The following is a 23,546-nucleotide window of genomic DNA, read 5'->3' on the forward strand; positions in this document are numbered from 1 at the left end:
CTTCCAACTCTGTTAGTCTATAATTCTGCAAACAAAACCAGCTGGTTCTATTTGCCTATGCAATGCTAAACCATGAGGGAAAAAATATCCCCAATTTTACGAGAATCCTTTGAAAAGGTCATGTATCTTCACAGTAATCTACCAAAATTAAGGAATGCTAGCTGGTTTTATGTATTCCCGTTTCAATGATTTATTACTACCTCTCAGGCAGAAAGCTTTATAACTGACCTTTTTCCATTGGATAGGTGTAGCTGCAGATAGAACAGCAATTCATTCCCAAGGCCATTTCACAGACAATCTTTCGCCTCAGAACCTGATATCTTGTGCCATTAAGAATCAGCAAGGATGCCAAGGAGGAAGCATAAGCAATGCTTGGTCTTACATCACAGAGTATGGGTAAGTAGGATTGTTATTATTATTCCCAGAAGTAAGAAAGAATCAATTACAGAAAACAATATTATGATACACATACCATCCATTTTAGAGAGATAAGAAGTTTCAGGGTGGATGCCAGTTATTTCTCAGGGTTCATTTTCATCGAAAAACAGACAGTGTGACTGGTGTTGCTTCTGTGATACAAAATTCATTAACCCATGTGGACAGGCTGAGTGCAAGTCGTTAAAAGCTTTAAGACTGCCAACTGATTCCTGTTCACCATCAGATGGTGGAATGTAGTTTGGAATCCAAGGAAGGAGGGGCTGCTTCCCAAAGAGACAGTGGAGCTTGGAGTGTCTGGTAGAGAGAGATAGGCTGAGCCTTCCCTAGCAGCTCATAAAGTATAATATATCTTTAACTATGCAGAAGGTTTCAAACTGGCACAGAATCACAGCTGCTCCTACATAGTGTTTGTCTGCAAATCATAGTGAGCCTCTGTGATTTGTAAACCACGCTTTCTGGTTTTATATGTTGTGTGTAGTCAACAAAATGTGGATATGGAATTATCTATAGTTAATTGAGATATTTGGAATGCGTAGATCAACCTACAAAAGCTTATATATAACCTTGTAAACTTATATTAATCCTGTAAAAGAACTTACATACTACCGTAGATTTTCTCCAACTGTAACTCATTTAACCACTCTTTATAAATGTTAAGTACTTTAAACCCATTGTATTTGTCCACTTTAAAAAAATGTGAAGGTACATACAATAATATGAGAAAGAAAAACCCAAACAGTAACACAAAAAATATGATAAGAAAGATTTCTTGCAGCACATATTTTTATTTGATAAATTAGTCCTGCAACAGTGACAAAACCTCATCAGTGCTCGTAATTAGACATGATGGGATGATGTGACAGATTATAGGTGAAGAAAATTATAGCTGCCATTCAAAGAACAGATCTGAATTCTGCCTGTTTGTTCCTTGTAGGATAAATATTCTATTGTAGCTGTGAATAAAACAGAATAATAGGCAATTATGCAACTATTCACACTGATGGACATAAAAATAGAGTTTATGCCAATGAGATACTGATTTTCTAAATTGGTTTGACAAGGTTCTTAAGAAAATATAAATCATTCTCTCTCTGGCACAAAAAGTACAGCTAAAGCAATAACCTTTATCAATATTTATTTTTATACTAATGTTATTAAATATAGCAACTAAAAGTTACAAACTAATATAAACTTAAAAAAGAATAGAAAAAGTAGAAATGCAGAAAAGATGGAAAAGTAGAAAAGAAAGTAAAAAAGAATAAGAATATAGTAAAGAAAAAGAAAAGAAATATGTAAAGATATGGCTTCCCCCTTCATTACAACAAGTTTAAACAATTTTAGTAACTTATCACCTTCTCTTAAAATAAACAAAGAATCTCTTCTTTCCATGTCTCATATTTTATCTATAAACAAATCCTTCAAGCCTTGTCATTCAGTTCTGGTCAGCAAAAGTCCATTAAGAGTTACCCAAGATAAAAACATATCTATGTTAACCTTGATCAAATAAACCAACCATATATTATTTCCTTTTACTTTTAGCAAACTTGAACTTTAATCCCTTCAAATAATAAAACTTATTTTTTAAAAAACATTTTCTCTGTCCCTTCTCACAAAGTTCTTCAAAAGTTTAAAAGCCTATTTTGCAAATTCAGGGTAGGAAAGTTATCCAGATCACATTTGGTTTGTTATTTGTTATTATATCCCTTTTAATTATTAAGACATAAGGCAGTTTTATTTGTATTTAGAGTGTAGCATCTTTTCCATATCATTCTTGTTACCTGTCATGTGTAAACCCACTTTCAAATCAATCTCAGTTTTGTCTGGTAAAGCTGGTTCCTCTTCCATAACATCTTCTAAATGCAGTCTGTCTATACTGGCAAAAACTCTTAAAATTAAGTTCTTGGTTCATTGTTCGCAAATATCCTTCAGTACATCCAATGTTGAAGTACTTTGCTCCAGTCTGTATTAGTAAATCAAATTCAAGTGCTCTTCTCCTTTAATTGTAATGTTTAGTTCCTCTGGGTTCACTTAGTGTCCAATCTTTAAGGTCCCATCCAATCGTGTTTTTTTAAGAATTCAAAACAACAGCATTTCCCATGGGAAGGATTCTTATAATGAACTTCAAAATCTTATTTCAAATCCATCTGGACCCTTAGACCATTGTACCTTTCCACTATTCTAATCACCCTCTTGCTATTTATTCCAAAAGACAAGATTTTTTTTAAACCCTTAAACTTGTATTTAAAATTTTTTTCACTAAGAACTGAAGGAAACTTACTTGGTTCCTTAAAACTGAAAGGCAGTTAACAAGCAATTTCTAAAAGTGATTAGAAAAGGCCATTTGCAAGCCATGGGCCCCTAAAGGTATTGATTGTGATTTGAATGAAGGTGACTTTCCCTCATCTCCGAGAGCTCTAAATCTGCTGGAGACCACTGCCTTGCAGTCATCTCAACTGTCTGGAAGACTTATGGGCTATCTCAGGTTCTCTCCTTGTCTGGAGAGGAATTACAAAAAGCCAGTCTTTGTTCTGCCGTAGTCTTTGGCTCTGCTTTTAGGGGAGATGTCTTCAGTTTGCCATTTCTTCCCTGGAAGCCCCAACTTGTATCAATATTTAGATAGCTGAAATCGATACTCATCTGAGAACAAGTCCATCAAAATGAGTAGGACTTACTTCTCAGAAGATACATACAGGGCTGTTTAAGTATTGCTCTCTAGTTGCAGGAACAGAGATATGAGCTCACTATTTATGTGCTATTTGGGAAAAACCCAAAAGATTTAGAAAATGAAATATTAAAAGCAAATACATGTAGTCTTCAACTTACAACAGTTCATTTAGTGGCCATTCAAAGTTACAACGGTAGTGAAAAAAGTGTCTTATGACCGTTTTTCACACTTACAATCACTGCAGCATTCCCCTGGTCATGTGATCAAAATTCATACCCTTGGCAGTTGACTCATGTTTACGACGGTTGCAGTGTCCTGAGTTCATGTGTTCCCCTTTGCGATCTTCTGACAATCAAATTCAATGGGGAAGCCAGATTCACTTAACAACCGCGTTACTAACTTAACAACTGCACATCTGTGACAAGAAAGGTCATAAAATGGGACAAAATTCACTTAACAACTGTCTCGCTTAGCAACAGAAATGTTGGGTTCAATTGTGGTCATAAGTTGAGGACTACCTGTAGTATATTTATTTCTGATCCAACCTTAACCTGAATAAAATAAATCATTAGTTTCTTTTATTCTGGGAAGGAAGGGAAGGCTTTGCACCAATTTATTTATCGTTTCAAGGGATCAAGAATAGGGCACATTTAACAAGGCCTATAAGACCAGGGTCAAAACTGTCAAGATGGTGGTTGTAAGTACATGATAGGAGCTTCTCCTCTTTGCACATGCAGGTTATTGCCACACATACAAAAGGGATGTTAGGGATCTTGACTTTTTTGACATGTAACCTCCTCTCCACAGACATTCTCAGGTCACTGGCTTATTTGAGTAGAATTGTTTTGCTCTTGCTTCCCTTAGTTTTATGATCAAGTTTAACTGCTATGATTATATAATTTCTAATTTTTAATTACCTGCAGCATTTGATAATTTATCAAACATTTATAAATTTAAATTTTACAGATTTGCAATTCATAACAAATGGAATAAACATTTAACATTATTTAGAATGATCAGTTTCCAGCTACATCCTATTGGGGAAAAAAAATTCTCAACGTTACCATGACACTATGTTACTTTAAGCAGAGCAAAATAAACAAATGACAAAGAAGATGCTTATGAATGCCTTTTTGAATTGTTAGTTTACTTCAAAAGGTATTTGAAGCTTAAGGATTTCAGAAGCCACGGTATTATTCATCAAAGTGGAACAAAGATACTTCCTAAACATTTTCTGAAAGGATTGGTTTTCTCTTTCCCCACCTTCCCCCTCAAAATTGTTCAAACATAATTGCTGGTGGTTAATTCTGAAACGAAGGAAGGCCCTAGATATGAATCAGAACTTTCCCACATCTGTGGTTTTCAGTCTGTCTTTTTAAAAGAACATTTTTCAGAATAATAGCTGTGTAACGACAAGAAGCAATCATTTTGTATCTTGAGCTCTAAATATTTTCAATATTCATTTATGGAGGGAAGACAGGAATCTTATAAGCAGCATTGGACAGAACCCTTAATTATTTATTTGGTATTATGAAAAGGAATTAGTGATTTTGTTTTTTTTTTCTTCAAAGCATCTATCCTCTCATACATTGGCTTGCAAATTGATGGTATAATACAGAGTCTGCCAAACAGAGTTTGCAGATAAAGGTAACTCTGAGGCCAAAGAGTGGAGCTTTGACCATATGCAGGACAAGTGTTATAAAATATGCATGCATCTCCACAGTGTTACAGGTCACTGGAATCCTGAAAAGGTTAGTTTTATTGTTAGCCAGAGTGAGATGATAACTTGGGATATTGAGTGGCATTATCAACAGCATCCGAAAAGTGCTTTTTCAAAAAGCAACTGGATTTTCTTTATTTTTCTTAAAGACATTTCACTTCTCATTCAAGAAGCTTTTTCAGTTCTGAAGAAGCTTCTTGGGTGAAAAACAAAAACAACTTCAAGAAAAAACAAAGAAAGTCCACTTGCTTTTTGAAAAAGCACCTTTGGAACAACCATGGCCTGGATGACTGAGAATCTCCATAGACATTTATCAACAGCATCATTACCATCAGCCCCTGTTTAGAGGTCAGGCTTTCTATTCCATATAGTTTAGCCCTTGTCCCTGAGATCACTAAGTGCTCTTAAAGTGAGATGCAGGATGCTGTCCCATCACTGGTTTTAAAATAAAGACCAACTCTTAGTCTAGACCAGCTTCTGTTGTGGAAATAGTATGGGATGCTATCATGTCCTTTGCCTTAGGCCTTAAATCCTATATAGTGCTTGAAGAAGTCTGTAAATTAGTGTTTAAAGCCAACCTCAGTGACTTTAAAATGTGTGAGCTTCAACTTCAACTTCCAGAATTGCTTAACCAACACTTTCTAGGCATTATGGCCTACTATTTCCTTCAGTTGCAATCAGCCTGACCAACAGTCGGGCATGATAGGAACTGCTAGACTAAAACTCCCAGTGACCGACCCAGATTGGATCCTGCAACATTATCCTGGGACACATATATTTGCCTTCATTCGTGATAAAAACTCTATGCCAAAATATCTCAAAGCACCTGGATCAAAGAAGGCATTTCTAAGGTGAGAGTGCAGATTTCAAAAATATAAGATCTACATTGTTGCAGATCCTCTTTAAGTAAGATTTTAATCCACAAAATGTTAGCTCAGGAGATTAATTCAATTATGTCCTGTACCGCTTCAGCCATACACTAGAATGACTCATATTAGTACAACTCTATCACTGAAGTAAGGATCAGAGAATCTAATAGACTATTTAAGAAGAGGCTTTTTGTTGCCACTGTTAAGAAAACAGAAAAATAGAACACATTGTTTTCCTCCATAAAACATTTAATATCCTACCAATAGATCCCAATCTACTGTAACCCTTTCCAAATTAGATTCCAGGAATCCTATCGGCTGTATGGAAGGTCTGCATCAAACTTCACACTGTAGCTGCCTTATCTTGGCTCCAGCAAAGTAACCAACAAAACATAATAAAATAGCTTGTTAAAAAATAACTTTCTTGAACCAAATTTCAGAGCTGTTGCAGAACAATCCCATCTGACATGATGGCTATAAGGAGTCTGTATCTTTAAGATAAAAAGGATTCCTAGGGTATGCATTTTGAATGGTGGGATATAAACGCTTTCCTGACTTCTGAGTGATTCAGAAAAAAAGAATAAGTAATGCAATAAATGCTTTCAAGTTAAGAGCAGAAAGAGTAGAAGAGTAGAAAAAAATAAATATAATAAGGTATAGATTATCTTCATTTTTTAGATGCAGTCTTGATCATATCCTCTTACTAACTTATATCTGTATGGGATATTTGATACAGATACTAGTACAGTGATTGCACAGCCAGGGACAACCACAATATGGCTTCAGTCACCTGGATTCACTTTTTCAGAGATGCAAATTGCATCTAGCAGCCGGTTTCAAACTGGTCTTGGATTCTGTCAGTAAGAAGGAGCTTAACCTCCTCTTTGCCACAGTGCTGATCAAGATGGACTTGTATTTAATTCCAGGTAGCTATGTTGTAAATTAAAAATAGGTTTCCTTCAGGTTATAATATATACATTAATTTGAAAAGCCTCTCTTGAACAGGAATCTAATCCATATTCTAACACAGGCATGTATGCAATCAATGACATGGAAGGTGAATGCAAATCTCCAGCCTCTCTTTTACTGCTGCCAGAGGCCCTAAGAATTCTACTTCTAAACTACTTCCAAACTACTAAGTTATATACTACTAACTACATAGGTACCAATATATTTTACTTTTTTAAAAAAAGTATAAGCTTCCAATAGGCATATTATGTCTACTTTAACAGAGTAGAATAACAGAATAACAGAGTTGGAAGGGACCTTGGAAATCTTCTAGTCCAGACATGTCAAACTTGCAACATCATGTGACGTCGCGCAACGTATCGGACTTTTTCTCCATTGCCAGCAATGGGGTGGGCGCGGCTTCCGGATGATGTGTCCGGCCCGCGGGCCGGCAGTTTGACACCCCTGTTCTAGTCCAACACCCTATTCAAGCAGGTGTTCCTATATCATTTCAGACAAATGGCTGTCCAATCTCTTCAAGAGGTGAAGCACCCACTTGACTAATCACCATTCAAAATATTGCCAAAGAAGAATCCACATTTCTGAGGCGACTTTGAGTTACAGCTGCTTTCCACCCTCCACCCTTTTTTTGATAATAATGATAATAATACATGTGTTTCCAAACTTAGAAAAAGCATTGCCTGCCATCAGTCTAAAAGATGAGGCATTCCTGAAACATAGTTCCTTACATAAAATGAAGAATCCTGCCTATTTAAAACTTTAAAAAATATATTATCAATTTGTATTTTAATCTAACTAGGCTGGTATCCCATGCCTGCTATCCTTTATTCTGGAACCAGCTTCACCCGATGACTTGTGCCATTGCAAGTGTGTTTGATGCTGAGGGGAAAAGACGGCCCACAAAGCCGTGTCCAAATCAGTTTGAAACATCAAACCGCATTTATCAGTGTGGCTCTCCCTACCGAATCTCTTCAAAGGTAAGTGCTGAGCGTGAATAAATTTCAACTCCTACAATTTACTTTTGTTACCTTGAAGGCTGGCAATTTCTTGGTTCTTCCCAAATTCCACTGATACATATATATTTGCACGTGCAGGGGTTTCTTTCTAAAAGAAAGATTCATCACTGGGTAAGGATGTCGAATTGAAACCCTTTCTCTAAGGAGAATGTAGTAAAATCAGGGTGCAGCCAGATCAAACTGTTTGCTATAATTAATAAATGCCGTGTACTCTTTTCTCTAAATAAGGTGTTCAATTCAGAAACATAAATATGAGGGGAAATAGATGTAAAAAATAAGTGTACCATTTTGTTTTTTGTTCCCCAATTCTAGGAGGCCGATATAATGAGAGAAATCAAAGAAAATGGTCCAGTGCAAGGTAGAGAAAAGCTCAATTTAAAATTAATTACTAAGCATGACATGCATAAAAGCAAACTCTTACCACAGACAATTCTTGAGAATATTAGTTGTCTCTGTGTTAATTGTTTTAGAATAACAAACATAACCCTCATTCTTCCTAAGATTCAATATATTCTACTATATGGCTCAGCTTCAATTTGCCTGGTGTATACTTTAGAATTAGATGATTTGTTACAATCCTAAACCAAGATGTTATACAACAAAACAGCAAAGCTTGATTTATGGTGTACTCTTCCATATGTCCCTTCAGAAGCTGGTCTAGTCCATGGGTTCAGTGAAATTGATAGTTTACAACTATATCACTCCAAAACAATGAGCATGGATTTATGATGTCTAGATCTATATTTATGGGTATTAAATGTGAGGGGAAAGCGTCAATACCTTCATACTGCATAGAGTGGGCGATATTGGAAGAATCGGGAGCTCCAGCTCAATTTGTGTTGGAAACAAACAATCAGCACAAGAGAGAACGATCATCTTTGCCTCTTCTGTTGGTCAGCTGGAGAAAGCACTGACTGGTTCTTGATGCCTTTAGCATTCTGAGACCAGCAAGAGTTAACAAAAGATGTCAGGCAGGTTGGCTTCAAATAGCACTGGAGGACTGGTTGAATAGAAATGGTGATTTATTGCATCAAATAACAGCGAAGAAGTCCTATTTGGTTTTGAACTGGGCACGAGAAAACCCACCAGTTTTCTCAGAGGAATTTTAAATTCTGAAGATGAGGGATAGACGTAGAAGGATGCCACCTTAGTTTGGTGAACAAACTAAGGATGGGAGGGAGAAATCAATCTTAGAACTACTGAAGTCATTTCATGCTAGGGATCCTTAGAAAAGGAACTTTAAGAAGTGACACTTTTCGTTTTAACTAATCCACAAAAAGACTTCATTTGGAGCATCATGGACGCTTCTGACCACTTCATCTTTAGGTGGATGTTATAGATTTGGAGAAAAGGAGAAAAAGAGCATTCAGAATTACTGGAGTGGAAAGGCTGTTTTACAAAGAAATGTTAGGGAAGCTGAGGCTCTTTAACTTGGATGAAGTTGAGTCAGAGGTTGAGCGATGGAGGCATATAACATCATTCATGGCAAACACAAGTGGAGAAAGGGGCATCTGTAACAATTATGCTCAAACAAAGACATCTATGCATGTGTCATCCTGCAAATGCCAAGTGTGTACTTCCATTACAATGTCTGATGCGTGCCGATATGATCAGATTCCTAGATGAGGAGGCAATCTTAGAAATCTACTAAATATAGATTTTGCATGTAGCTGTTGCCATCTCCTTGCCTCCCACAGACACCTGTGCAAATATTTTTCTCCCTCTCTCACATATAAATTCTTCAAATGAAGGAAGATTCAGAAACAACAAAGAGGGTTTTTTTCACATAGCCCACAGTTAAACTCTGGAATTCCCTATCAGTGAAGGACAGATAATGGCAGCCAAGTTGGATGATTGTAAAATGGGCCTGGAAGAATTCTTGAAGGATGAGGCAATTTATGATGTTTATATCATAAACATCATAATGACAGTTTATATGGATTATAGGCAGCATGCCTTAAATACTGGCTGATGGGAAGGGAACTAGGTATGTTTAGCCTTATGAAGAGAAGGCTCAGGAGAGACATGATAGCCGTTTTCCAATACCTGAAGAGCTATCACAGGGAAGGGGGCATCCATTTATTCTCCAAAGCACCTGAGGTGAGGATAGGAAGCAGTGGGCGGAAGCTCCTCAGAGAGAGATCCAATCTGAAAATAAGGAGGAATTTCCTGACGGTGACAACAATCAGTGGAACAGCTTGCCTCCCAGAGTTGCGGGTCCTTCATCACTGGACTTTTTCAAGAAAAGATTAGACAACCACTTGTCCAGGATGGTATAAGGACTCCTGACTTTTGAGCAGGGAGTTGGACTAGATGACCTCTGGGGTTCCTTCCAGTCCTGTGATTCTATGATATAATTCTATTACAAGCGACAGAGATAATAACTGTGCAGTCTAGGCACACAGGAGCTTTTTCAATGCATTCAACTGATGGCTGAATGACATATAATACAGGACTAGACAGACCAATGGCCTGGTCTAGCAGATCCTCTCTTACATTCTAATGATTCTCAACAGGAATCTGAACATGAAAGAAATGAAGAGATTCTAGCACGAGAGGTTTGAGGAAATGGTAAAGAAGAACAGATTGTAGGTGTGAGAGGGATTGGATGAGACAGAGGCAGATGTTTCCAAAAGGGATGCAGCAAAAGCCAAGAAGTAAGAATAAGACGAAGTAAAAGGGGGAACACTCCATCTTGGCTGAATAGGAATTAAGGAAGAAAAGAAAGGAAAAGAAACAGATAATCTGTTTTCTCAAAACGATTGAATGATGCTTTATTAGCTATCTGAGAACAGTGCAGGTTTTCCTTTCCTTATATATGCATGCATCAGGCTGTGGTTTACAACAAAGATCCACAGGCAGCAGCATTGCAACAATGTCAAGTTTATGACACCTGTGTCGTGTCATTATCATGCAAAAGATGCAACTTACCCTACTTGTGCCATGATGTCTGATGGAACTAATCACATCATTTGTGTCATGACATCAGATGGACATATCATCATTTCCCTTCTTTCCACAACAGATGCTTATCACGTATCCTTTTAGCTACCAGTCAGAATAGGAGTCTCACTGGTTTCTGTGTGTTTTAAGTGAAACCTCAAAATAGTCTGAACAAGGGAATTTTAGATGTGGAAGAAGTCAAGTGAAACGGTGGGTTCATGTTCCTGCATAAAATATTTAAATTTGGGAAAAACAGGCAGGAGTACACCAGGGACACTGACTGTAGATTTTCTACTAATACCGAGGTCTCCTGTGAATTATTTGTTTATCTTTAAGGATTTTAGTCTTAAGAGGAATGTGAAATAATTTCCATATCTTAAAATGATGTTTCTGTAATCAACACTAATTAAAATTAAGATTACAGCTAATATCTTTTGCCTTTTTCCATTCACTGCTACCCTTCAGCCATCATGAAAGTATATGATGATTTCTTCCTTTACAAGAGTGGGATTTATAGGCATACCATTAGAGAACCACAGTATGAGCACCAGGAGAGACTCCATTCTGTCAAGTTAGTTGGGTAAGTTGAATCCATAGCTGTTTTTCCTTCTTTTCTGTAATACAGGTAGTCCTTGACTTACAACCTTTCATTTAGTGACTGTTTGAAGTTGCAATGGCACTGACAAATGTGGTTTATGACCATTTTTCACACTTACAGTTGTTGTAGCATCCCCATGGTCATGTGATCAGAATGGGCAACTGGCATGTATTTATGACAACTGCAGTGTCCCGGGGTCATGAATCACATTTTGTGACCTTCTGACAAGCAAAGTCAATGGGGAAGTCAGATTCACTTAACAACTGTGTTACTAACTTAACAATTGCAGTGATTCACTTAACAGTGAAACCCATTTAACAACTGTCTTGCTTAGCAACAGAAATTCTGGTCATAAGTCAAGGACTACCTGTATATAACAGGCAGACAATGGATTTTGCACAGGAACATGGAACATTTCCTTCTCTTGATGTTTGAAGGTTAGGGTTAACTGGAGAGAAGCTTTCTTAAGAGGCTAAAATTGACTACAACTATTTAGTGGTCTATATAATGGGATACATCCTGTACAACTGGACTTCAGCCAATGCAACATGTCTTCTCTCACTTTCCTTTCCATTGCAGTCCAGCTGTCAAACTTCATCTACACAATGACATCTCATTATAGGATGGGTAGATTTTTATATGTGAAGCTACAGTGTACAGATTGTGAAAAGTACCTCATGAGATGCATTAAGGCATGGCACAAAGCAAACAGATGTTGTATGCTAAGTTTTACTACTTAAATATGGACTTAGATGAGGAACCCTTTATCAAGAATTGTGCTGCTTGCATGCAGAGCCAGCTATTAGTTGATAATCTGTGTTCTATACTTCTTTCTAGTACCATTTCAATTAGACCAAATTGGCCATTGATATTATTGGATTCATACAACAAGCATATATGCTTGTATAGTTGGTCCTTCTTCTCTTACCTGAAGCCAATTGTGTTGCCATATATAATGACTGATACCAGTTCCATGCAAGACATTTTTGCCCATTTTACTTATCCCTATGATTTCTGATAATACCCAATAATTTGTGAATTCATTTTTTCCCCAGTCTTGTGGCATTAACCATATCCAGCTTCTTCTTACTCAACAGTAATAAGGTGAAGACAGCAGTTCTTTTCACTGCTGTTAAAAAAATAACCCTCAGCAGGCTGCACATTGTTAAGGAGGAACTTGGTAAAGAAGATACTTCAGATTTTAAGAGCATATTCTCCTCCTCCATAGAGCTTCAAAGGCAATTCCTCTCAAGTGGCTTCTTTCGCAAGACATATGTATTAAGCTCTTGTTGAAAGAAAAATCTTCAGCAGGGTCCAGTTCAAGCTGGGAATAATCAAAATGGACACTGCTTTAGAAATAAGGTTGTAGTTTATTGAAGAGGAGAGCCAGACAGAAAGATGGCTCTAGGAAAGCTGACCACATGTAGTAGGGAATGGTGGGTTTTTATACCTTCTTGAGCTTTTGTTTAGAGTTGTTCCTGTGGCATGAACTTTGACCTGAGTCTTAGTGTGCCTTTCTGGTATTCTGATTGTGGTGGGTTAATCCTATTATTTCCCAAAGATCATATCCTGCTTCCCTGGGGCTGTGGCTGATGACTATGTCCTATGTTGGATTTTTTTTAGTGTGAGGGATTGTTGATTCTATGGATCTTTGTCTTTCTAATCCCATCAGCTCTAAGCTTCCAGGTGCCAGTCTTTCTGAAAGGATTATGATATCTGCATTTCTACAGAGCTGGTTTCTGCGTGGGGGAGGGAGACTTGGGGCTATTTAAAAAACTGGGAATGCTTTTCTGCCTTTTTAAGATCCTTTGAGGAAATATAATATTCTGCCCTTTTTAATATTTCCTTCTCTGGGGGGGCTGACTTCCCACACTCTCTTGTCTCTATCTCGAAGTGGTGGTGGAGAATCTAGATCAGAGAATATTCACCTAAACAGGCTGAATGATGGTGAATCATTCTGAATCGTGCTAATTCCAAACACATATTCCTTCCTTTTAATCTTAATTTTCAATTCAGTCAAATACTGTCGTAGAATTTGACCTCTCTTCAATTCTTCTTTATCCCACTGCACAGATTTCTTCAAAGCTTTAACAAGTATCTTTTGTAGAACCAATTAAAAAAAACATTTTCCAGGCCATTCCCTTGGTTTAGCATTTGTATTTCCCTTTTAATTTTTAAAACTTATCCAGAGAGTTTCCAAGGAACTTGTCCTCTCAACAGTTTTTGGTCTGTGTAGCAGTCCTTGACTCTGCTTTTGCATAGGCAGCTTCAGGTTGCTGTACACGTTCTCTGGACATCCTCTGATTAATCAGGCTACTTTAATATTTGTATTTTCTGTACAGGTGTCCTTGGCTTATAATAGTTTGTTTAGTGACCATTCAAAGTTAAAACGGCACTGAAAACCATGTGTCAACGCTGCTAACATTGAATGTTCTTGCTTTGACAACAGATGAAAATGCAGCCATTTTCTCTATACTTTTAGAATTAATTGGTGCTGGGAGCGGGGATTGGAATGAGAGTTCAATTAGTCATAATAATAATAACTCTGCCATGGGAATCCAAGGACAAACTGGGTCCAGAGCTGATAACGTTTTGGCAGGCTGGAGAGCTGGGGAGAAAGCCTGCGCTTCAAGCTAATTGGGGAATGTGATTTATGATTGTTTATTGGGGGAATTGTACTTTGTTACTTTGTATCCAGGGGAGGGGAATTTAGTTTTTGGGTTCAACTATGTAGTGCCGATACTTTCTTTCCCGAATAAAAGATTCTTTAAGGAAAATAATGCCTTGAAGTTCTTTTGAAGGGTTTCATCTGTTGGAACCATGACACCATGACTTATGACCATTTTTCACATTTACAACTATTGCAGTATCCCCATGGTCAGGTGATCAACATTCGGATGCATATTTATGATGGTTGCAGTGTCCTGGGGTCATGTGATCAGCTTTTGCGACCTTCTGACAAGCAAAGTCAATGGGGAAGTCAGATTCACTTAACAACCATGTTACTAACTTAGCAACTGCAGTGATTCACTTAAGAACTGTGGAAAGAAAGGTTGTAAAATGGGATAAAATTCACTTAACAAATGTCTCGCTTAGCAACAGAAATTTTGGGTTCAGTCATGGTCATAATTCAAGGGCTACCTGTATTGCTTTCTATAAAAAGCTGTTATTGCAGAAATTTGCTACTCTGAAATTTAAGGACAAATCCATAGACATTACAGACAAATTTCACATCAACTTCAGCTGGGGATGCCAAAACAATATTCAAATTTCCCGAAGTTGATATTATAATTGATATGATGTAGTGAAACATTATGGCTTTGTTCTGTACTATGTTATTCTTATTCTTAGGATACAGGGAAAAAAATGGGAAATGGTGCTGGTGTAGAAGTAATTGTTCTCTTTAATGATTTTCAGAAGAAAGAGAACTCTGTGGATCATTAAAATATCATTTACATTTTATACACATATTTAAAAGACATTTTCAATGCATTTAAGGCTTATTCAGTTTTTCACTGTGTGGGGCTTTTAAAAATGCAAGAATGTTTCATCCCTCGTGTAAGGAGGAGATATCAATAGCAAAGTTAATGTTCTCTACCTTCTGTAGCAGTTCAAATGCTAATAGACATTAGCCATATGGCAAAGTCTTTTGTGGCCTGAAGCAAGGCAGAAATTTCACTTCATATCCCGTGTTATACACAGATAAGACAAACAAGTAATTAAAAGACATGAATACACAAACACACAATATATTACAAAATTAGAAATAGCTCATAATACATATTCTGTCATCTCTGGTCTACCTGAGATGAAGCAAAAGGGGTCATTCCTTGATTTGAGTTACACAAAGAATTACCTAAATTATTCTGTTATCTGAGGTGGGAACCTCCAGAGATACTTCTCTTCTTGTATAAAAAGTACAATGTTGATAATATTAAATAATTCACAAAAGACTGCCTTTTCTGCTGTTTAAGACAGCCATTGCCTTATTATCAGACGCAAGCAATGGTTCTCAAGCAGAAGCTTTATTATTAGTCACCTATGTTACAAGAATCTCACCAGGCTGACTATATTACCTTGGGAATTGTCAGATTAGGCTTCAAGGATTCTGGGGGAGGTCTGGCTACTGCTGCTTTCTGCAGTGCAAGGACTCTACACTTGGGTCCCGCCCTCCAGTATAGCTGAAGATTCCACCCCTTATTCTTCCTTATAAATTGGACAGCTTTTGTGTGTGAGAGCAACAACACAACTTCTTTTGAAATAGCCTGTTCTTTCCTCTTGTAGAAAATGGTTCTAGCAGTTTGGAGATGCAGCCATTCTAGTGCACCATGAAGTTAAGACTACTGGAGGCCATAAATTCCCACCCTATCCTTTTGTGAAATTGTCTGTCTCTTTATATATCTGTCTGTCTGGTGTGAATGTTGAGAATGGAGATAATGATGGAGAAGAGGTAGCTGCCAAGAGCGGGTTTGTAGGACACTCTTCAAACAGGAGGCTCAGGTTTTATTTATTCTGTTGGATATCGCACATCTCTATTCCTATTTTCTATTTCAAATTCCATGTCGTTTTTGCATTTTCCTACATGAGACATGACTATAGAAAGGGAAATATATTTTTATTCTATCAAGCTCTTGGTTTATTGAGTTTAATACTGCCAGTGCTGACAAGGGTAATTACTAATTTCATCTCAGAATAAAGAATAACACAGTTGGAATGGACCTTGAAGATCTTCTAGTCCAACCCCCTGCTCGAGCAGGAGACCCTATACCAGTGTTTCTCAGCCTTGACAATTTTAAGGCATGTGGACTTCAACTCCCAGAATTCCACAGCCAGCAATGCTGGCTGTGGAATTCTGGGAGTTGAAGTCCACATGCCTTAAAATTGTCAAGGTTGAGAAACACTGCCCTATACCATTCCAGACAAATGGCTTTCTTAAAAGCCTTCAGTGATGAAGGACCCACAACTCCTGAAGGCAACTCTTCCACTGTTTAATTGTTCTCACTGTCAGAACCTCCTTAGTTCTAGGTTGCTTCTCTCCTTGATTAATTTCCATTCGTTAATTCGTGTCTTACCTTTTGATGCTTTGGAGAATAGATTGCCCCCCTCTTCTTTGTGGCAGCTCCTCAAAATTGGAACACTGCTTTTATGTCCCCCACTAGTCCTTCTTTTCACTAGACTAGACATCCCCAATAGGACATCCTGTTACATGTCCTGTTCTGCCTCTGGAATTAGTCCTTGCAGTAGCTTGTCTGATTTAAAAAACATAGTGTCCTTATGATCTGGTCTCTTTTAATAATAAGATAAAATATTAGTTATTAAGTTTTGTAATGAACTAGCTTCAGCAAAAAGCAAGGTGCTCTATGATTTATTTTGTTTTTGTGCTTTATTGTTGGTAATTCTAGCTGGATAGATGCAGTTGTGAGGTTGACTGAGAATACAAATAAGGCCCAGGTTATGCATTCTGATTTCTGTACAGATAGAGCAATATGAAATAAGCCATTGGAAACCACGACTGCACTTACATGGAGCAGAAATCCTTCCAGCCTAATAGATCAAATGAAATTACTTGCACTGCCCACATAGTGCTGGCTACACAAGGCCACCTATTTACTGAAGAAGTGAAGTACGAAGTGTTATTTGCCCATAAACTGAACACCTGGAAACAAATGCTGTTCAATAATGAGTATATTCTGAAATGAAAAGCAAGTAATCGGAAAAAGAGAGTCACTATGTGCTCACAGAATGATGGCAGCATACTCACTTTTGGGAACATAATAAAAAAGGAATTTGAGTAGCAAGATTAAAGATGCCTCCAAGATGTCCAGGGGAAAAATATGTATTACTAATGCTTTCTCTTTGGATAGGTGGGGTATGCTAGAAGATGCAGAAGGACAATGGCAAAAATATTGGGTAAGTGCTTAGAAACAGAGGACTAATCCAGAAAAAGATATTTGTGCTTGTTTGCTTTTGGAATCAATAGAAAAGGTGTTTGTAATTAACAAGCACAATTTTCAGCCAAACATACATACCCAAAGCTACTTTGTAGTGAGGACACAGTCATGTAAATCCCATTTTGATTTAACCTCAATGGTCTGTTTATATTTTATTTATTTACAGTATATTTGTAATTTGAGTAATTTGTATTGAGCTTGCAGTACATACCAAATTTGGGGGCAAAAAGCCATGTTAGTTCTTTTTTTCTCACTAAATTGTTCAATGACTGCAGTTCAATTAAATAAGTGAAAAGTCCACAGAATGTATTGTACATCCCCTCCCAGTTTATAGCTCAAAATACCTATCACATGCAGCTCTGCATTTTTAATTATTCTAAATCAGCTATGGAAGACAGATGGAGAGAAGCTATTTAAGCTTCCCCTTTATTCATTTTCTGGTCAAAATACTCCTTGCATGTTTTTCTTTTTACCCCTGCAGGAAAGGTTGAGGGTCAAAAAAGCACCAAGAACTCTGATTCTGAACTTTCAAACAAACAAACAAACAAACAAACAAACAAACCCAACAACCCAGAATTAAGTGTTAAGTGCTCACTTTTTTTGTGCCCTGATTCATGGTTTTTCTTGACTGATTTTAACCAAAAGGGGCATATTACTGACATCCTTAGAGGGTTTTTTCCCTCAGAGGATCCATTTTGTTAATCCCTTTTTAGTTTAGTTCCTACAACTAAAGTCGCTTTTGATGGAACTGGACTACCAGGGGAAGAATCCTTATTAGCCTAAATTTCCCCCTGCATTAATTTTCCGGAGTGAGCCTCTCTATCCTGTCTTAATAGCACTATTAGGATAAAAGCTAAGTATCAGGGTCAATAAGCACCAGACTTTTACAACAGTTGTTGCTCAAACTCTTTATTCTAAAGAGCTAAAGCAGATTACATATCCTGAAAACAGCACATGTGTCAACCCTAATCCATGCTATTGCCTGGCTTGGTTCTCATAAGCTTTTTAAAAATAACTTTTTAAAAGTTATTTATTATTTTTATGCCCTAACACAGAGCAGGAGGAAAAAAACAAGCACAAAAGAAAAAAAATGGTCAGGTGACTCTAAAACTTTAAAAAAAGATATCATGAACTGATCAGAGTTGTGTCAAATAGCAGCTAACCTCTGTTATTCTGTTAACCTCTTCAGGGAGGTTCACTTTAGGGATATAATTTTAGTAGTCTCTGATTAGACTTTGCCATTTAATCAACTCCAAGGTTCTAACCAGTATTATGCTGCTTGGGGAATTCTGGGAGCTGAAGTCTACAGGTCTTAAATTTGCCAAGTTTGCCTAGAGCAGCATTTTTCAAACTTGACATCTTTAAGATGTGTGGTCTTCAATTCCCAGAATTCCCCAACCAGAAAGCAGTTGCCTAGTTAGAAAAACATTGCTATGGAGCTATTTTGCAGCATTTCCTTTTGCACCATCTTAGCTCTAAAAGAAACAGGGTATAACATGGGACAGGTAGTGGCCAGCCCAGATCATCACACAGACTGTGTGAAGTGCACCCTTGGGAGAAGGATGTGTCTTAAAAACACCTTGTCTAGCCTCATAAGGTCTGGAAAGCATCACAAGATGAATTCTATTTTTATTAGGATTTCAGTTGAGGAGGGAAAGTTTAAACTGTCTCTTCACTCCCTGTTTACTGCATTTACCTTCTAATTGCTAATTATTCATTAGCCTGAGATATAGTTTTATTAGGTCTTCAAGTAACTCTTTAGAAGAAATATTTGGAAGTGACAATCTAACTCAGAGGTGTCAAACTGCCAGCCCGCGGGCCAGACGCGTCATGCGGAAGCGGCGCCCACCCCATTGCCGGCAATGGCAAAACCGTCCTGATACGTTGGGCGATGTCACATGACGTTGCGAGTTTGACATGTCTGATCTAACTGGATGAAGACAAGGCAATGAATACTTTTCCCTGGCCCNGAGCATGTCTTATCATACTGCCCTATGTATAACACAGGCAGAATTAAATTATTGTCTCTCCTTGGAATTGATCCCTCTGGTTCTAATGTTAGTAATTTGGTTTTATATTGTCTAGGGGATGGCTCCTCCTATATTACTTCTCAGGTTTCTAAATTTCTTTTAAGAGCTGTAACTACCAGAGGAGAACGTTGTAATTCCCAAGGCTTCTGGTGTTTAATTGTTTGTGATATATTTTTCTTGTGTTTTCTCTTGTTGCACTTGCATTTTGGTCTGTGACCGCAAAATAAAAATTATTATTATAAGGCAATGAATACCACAGCTCCTCTTTTGCTTTCTTTTTCTTCTCCTTTATCATAATTTGACTGTATTTGCTATAATAAAATATCTTCTCTTCTCCACCCCTAGATTGCTGCAAATTCCTGGGGAATCTCCTGGGGAGAAAACGGCTATTTCAGAATTTTACGAGGACAAAATGAATGTGATGTTGAAAAACTGATCATAGCTACCAAATGTCACCTTTAAAAGATTTTCTTTATGGCCGCTATTTTGTTCTACATATATTTTATACAAATGGCATATATAGCCTCTAACCTCAATATGTGCATTCTTACATTTGTTATTTTCTCTTCACTAAATATTTCTATGTCAGATGTTAAGACTGGGTGAACATTTAACTGTGAGTCCAGCATGGTGAAAAATATTACCTGTTTTAATTTCACTTCTACTGGTATTTAGATGACCTAATTCATAACTGGAACAGTCCAAATGCAGTAAACGAGGAATGAGAACAATTGGACAGGTCTCTTTCTTTTCTTCTGAACTGTGATCAGTCTCAGTCTTGTGAGATTGTATATTTTTAACCACTAGCAACCCTGGGAGAAGTGTGTGTGTGTGTGTGTGTGTGTAATCAGAACTGGCTTGCTTCAAAAAGTACAGATGGACATCAACTATATTTATATTCATATGGCTTTGTATCGTGTCTGACTATGTCTTTCAAAGGAGTTAAGAAAGAGAGGCCTATTGATAGCTACGAATAATCATGACTGGCTGTTTCATTACTGCCTCTGGTTGCTAGAGTATAGTGGTGCAGGAATACTTTCATGCCTTTTTTCTTTTCCCCCCAGAAATATTTTTTATTAACTGTAGAAAGCAGGGGTGGGCAACTATGGCCTCTTTATCATCAGTGGATTTCAACTCCCAGAATTCCTGAGCTGGTTCAGGAATTCTGGAAGTTGAAGTCCACAGGTTGTAAAGGGGCCATAATTGTCCATCCCAGGTATAAAGCAAATAAAAAGAAAACTATAAAACAGTGGTTCCCAACCTTTTCTATACTCTGCACTCCGCAGTGGGCCGTGGAATTGGCTGGCCAGTGTGCTCATGCATGGGTGTGCATTTCCCCCACTCACGCTTCTGATATATTCTCGCACCCCTTACAAAAGTTTGAAATGAATTGTGCATATACACTATAATTTTGGAACTTCTAACCCCAGGTTTTTGCACCCCCTGGAATATCGTCTCACACTCCCAGGGGGTATGAGCACCCCCGGTTGGGAACCCCTGCTATAAAAGAATAAAAAAGGAAGCTAAAGAAAAGAAACAAAAAAATACAGGGCATATATTCATGGATATGTATACATGCATTAAAACTGCACAGTAAATGTTTCAATAAATGGCAACTATAATTTATTACAGTCATACACAGCTAGTCTATACTGATAACCTAGTGGTTCATAAATTGCTAGTGACATCAATTCGGCTGTCTATTGGATAGCCCCATATGTCTATAGGGTCATATGTTTCTTTTTCCAATGCAGTAAGAAGGATATTGGAAAACCACTTTCTCTGTCGAGATGTCAGCGTCCATGTGGTAGGAATAAACTTCAGAAGTATATGAACATCTGAAAATACTGAATCTCAAAACTGAAGTAATCCCTTATTTCCCAAACGGAACAATTGCTGGGCATTTCATTAAATGAAACAATTTTATTGTTTCTCCAACAATGTAATTTTAGGTCCTACTAGCCCACAAAGGTGTTTTTGATTCAGAATTACAAGTACATTTACTGTTTCTAATAAAGCGTCTGGGACTCCATCTCTGAATGGCTGTCCCAGGATGCACTTAATCTGGAACGGCAGCCTGTCCATTCGCAAAATAAAGTACATTCAACTGAGAGAAACAATAAATGTATTAAGATTAAATTGCATCCAGAGGCAAAATTATATATATCTTTAAAATAGCAGCATGCATTCCTTTTCTCTAAAAACCCATTTCCCTTTATGGCAATATTAGCAACTGCACTGAAGTGATTTCTAAACAAACCCTGTAATAAATTTTCCCTTAAATTAATTCAGGACACTTTGGTTAACCAAAAGATTCAAAGATATTTTTTCCATCAAGTTTGCACAGACAGGATCATACACAAGCATATATTTCCTGGACATAAAAATGTCACCCCGCTCTTCCAACGTATACATATATCCCCCAGCCAGGCCTTCACAGGAACACATGCAAAGTAGCTTTTCCTTGAGGGCTTAGAATTGTCCTATTTTAGACTCATCCTGTGAATAGGGAGCAGTTTTAAGCATTATTGCCAGAAGCTAACGGGCAATTATGAAGCTGGTTTATCCCCAGAGAAAGGAAGCCAAATTACTCCATTTGGCAGGCATTGAAGTACTAAAGCTAGGGAGAATGGGCCTTAGATGTCCCAAAGTTGCTTTTCCAAAAGGCAACTGGACTTTCTTGTTTTTTTTTTCTTTGAAAATATTTCCCTTCTCATCCCAGTTCTCATCTCAGAACTGAAGAAACTTCTTTGACGAGAGGTGAAGCATTTTCAGAGAAAAAAACGAGAAAGTCCAGTTACCTTTCGGAAAAGCACCTTTGGGATAGCTAAGGCCCACTCAGAACCTCCATAGACAATGGGCCTTAGACGCCCTTCTACCTCCCCACAAGTGACCTAGAGGATGGAGGTTTAAAGGGGCAGCACTTTAATTTAAAGCGGACCAGGAGAAGTTCAGGGCAGGCGGACAACTTTTGGTATTGCACTGCTGATTCCAGATCAGGGCCTTTCCTGAAAGTTGCACCACTGTTCTTCTCTTTAATCCATAGTTTGTCTTGCCACACTTCACCCTGATGTTATTTCTGAGCTCTTTCTGGAGGTGAACAACTGGTTCCGTCGGGACATACTGATTGCTGGAAGGTAGATTCCGTGGGCATCAGATGAAGGCAGGAAAAACTGTCGTTGGAATTCCTTACCGGGTGCATTTCTGAGCTGGGTTCAAAAAAAACCAGGGAGTTGCATGAAATTAAGTTCTTTATATTTCACTTAGTAACAATGACAGCATTAGATGGGTGGCCACAAAGGACCCTCCATCCCAGTTTATATATATATAGAATACCACCTATACCTCCTATACCATTCTATACCTCCTATAGAATACCACCCCCTTATCTGGTCACTCATTTCCTGTCTCACACCATTCCATATAAGGAACTTCCTTCCTTCTTTCCTTCCTTCCTTCCTTCCTTCCTTCTTTCCTTCCTTCCTTCCTTGCCAGGGCCTCTAAGGTTTCTGAGAATGCAGGTAGTCCTCAACATATGACCACAATTGAGCCCAACATTTCTGTTGTTAAGCAAGGCAATTGTTAAGTGAGTTCTGCCCCATTTTATGACCTTTTTTGCCACATCTGGCTTACCCTCTTGACCTTGCTTGTCAGAAGCCAGCTTGGAAGGTTACAAATGGGGATCACATGACCCCGGGACAATGCAACTGTCATAAATACATGCCAGTTGCCAAGCGGCCAGATTTTGATCACGTGACCCTGATTATTGCCCCATTCTCCAACCTCAGAGAGCCATTGTCAACGCTGCTAATATTGAATATTCTTGCTTTGACAAAATATGCAGAACTGTCTGGTATTTTTAGAGTTAATTCAAATGACAGAGAAAAGGGAGGGGAAATAACAAAAAGCCCGGGAAAAGGAACGGAAGTGAATCTCTGCCCTCTGGGCTAATTGGAAGATGTGACTTGTGACTGCAAGATAAGGGAGGGGTTTAGCAAGAAAAGTTAGATGCCAGCAAGAGGAATTCAGATTCTGGCATAAACCTCCATGATGTGCCGTCAATTTATAACACTGTTAATAAAGGCTTTAGGATAAACATGCCTGGAAGTTCTTTGAAGTGTTTTATTAGTCGGAACCATGACAGCCATTTTCTTTCCCTTTCTCTTTACAGCAGTCCTTTCCTTTCCCTCCCCTTCTTCTCCCCTTCCCTTCTCTTCCCTTTTCTTTTCTCTTTCTCTTCTCTTCTCTTCTCTCCCCTCTCCTCCCCTCCCCTCCCCTTCTCCTTTCCCTTTCCCTTCCTCTTCCCCTTCCCCGTCTCCTTTCCTTTTCCCTTCCTCTTCCTCTTCC

The 23,546-nt window shown here is 38.0% G+C and overlaps 1 protein-coding gene across 1 annotated transcript in view; it reads left to right on the top strand.

The window, feature by feature from the left end:
- The window catches only part of LOC107297184 (tubulointerstitial nephritis antigen-like), a 31,580-nt gene extending 11,919 nt beyond the window's left edge, over positions 1–19,661 (top strand). Inside the window, exons 6-11 of the mRNA XM_029286278.1 lie at positions 246–396; positions 7,461–7,638; positions 7,990–8,035; positions 11,086–11,200; positions 17,083–17,128; positions 19,545–19,661. Coding sequence (XP_029142111.1) covers positions 246–396; positions 7,461–7,638; positions 7,990–8,035; positions 11,086–11,200; positions 17,083–17,128; positions 19,545–19,661 — 653 coding nt within the window. The remainder of the gene's footprint in view (positions 1–245; positions 397–7,460; positions 7,639–7,989; positions 8,036–11,085; positions 11,201–17,082; positions 17,129–19,544) is intronic.
- Positions 19,662–23,546: the final 3,885 nt, after the last annotated feature.

Source organism: Protobothrops mucrosquamatus, unplaced genomic scaffold (genome assembly GCF_001527695.2).
Source record: "Protobothrops mucrosquamatus isolate PMUCROS unplaced genomic scaffold, P.Mucros_1.0 scaffold_210, whole genome shotgun sequence".
Classification (NCBI taxonomy): Eukaryota; Metazoa; Chordata; class Lepidosauria; order Squamata; family Viperidae; genus Protobothrops; species Protobothrops mucrosquamatus.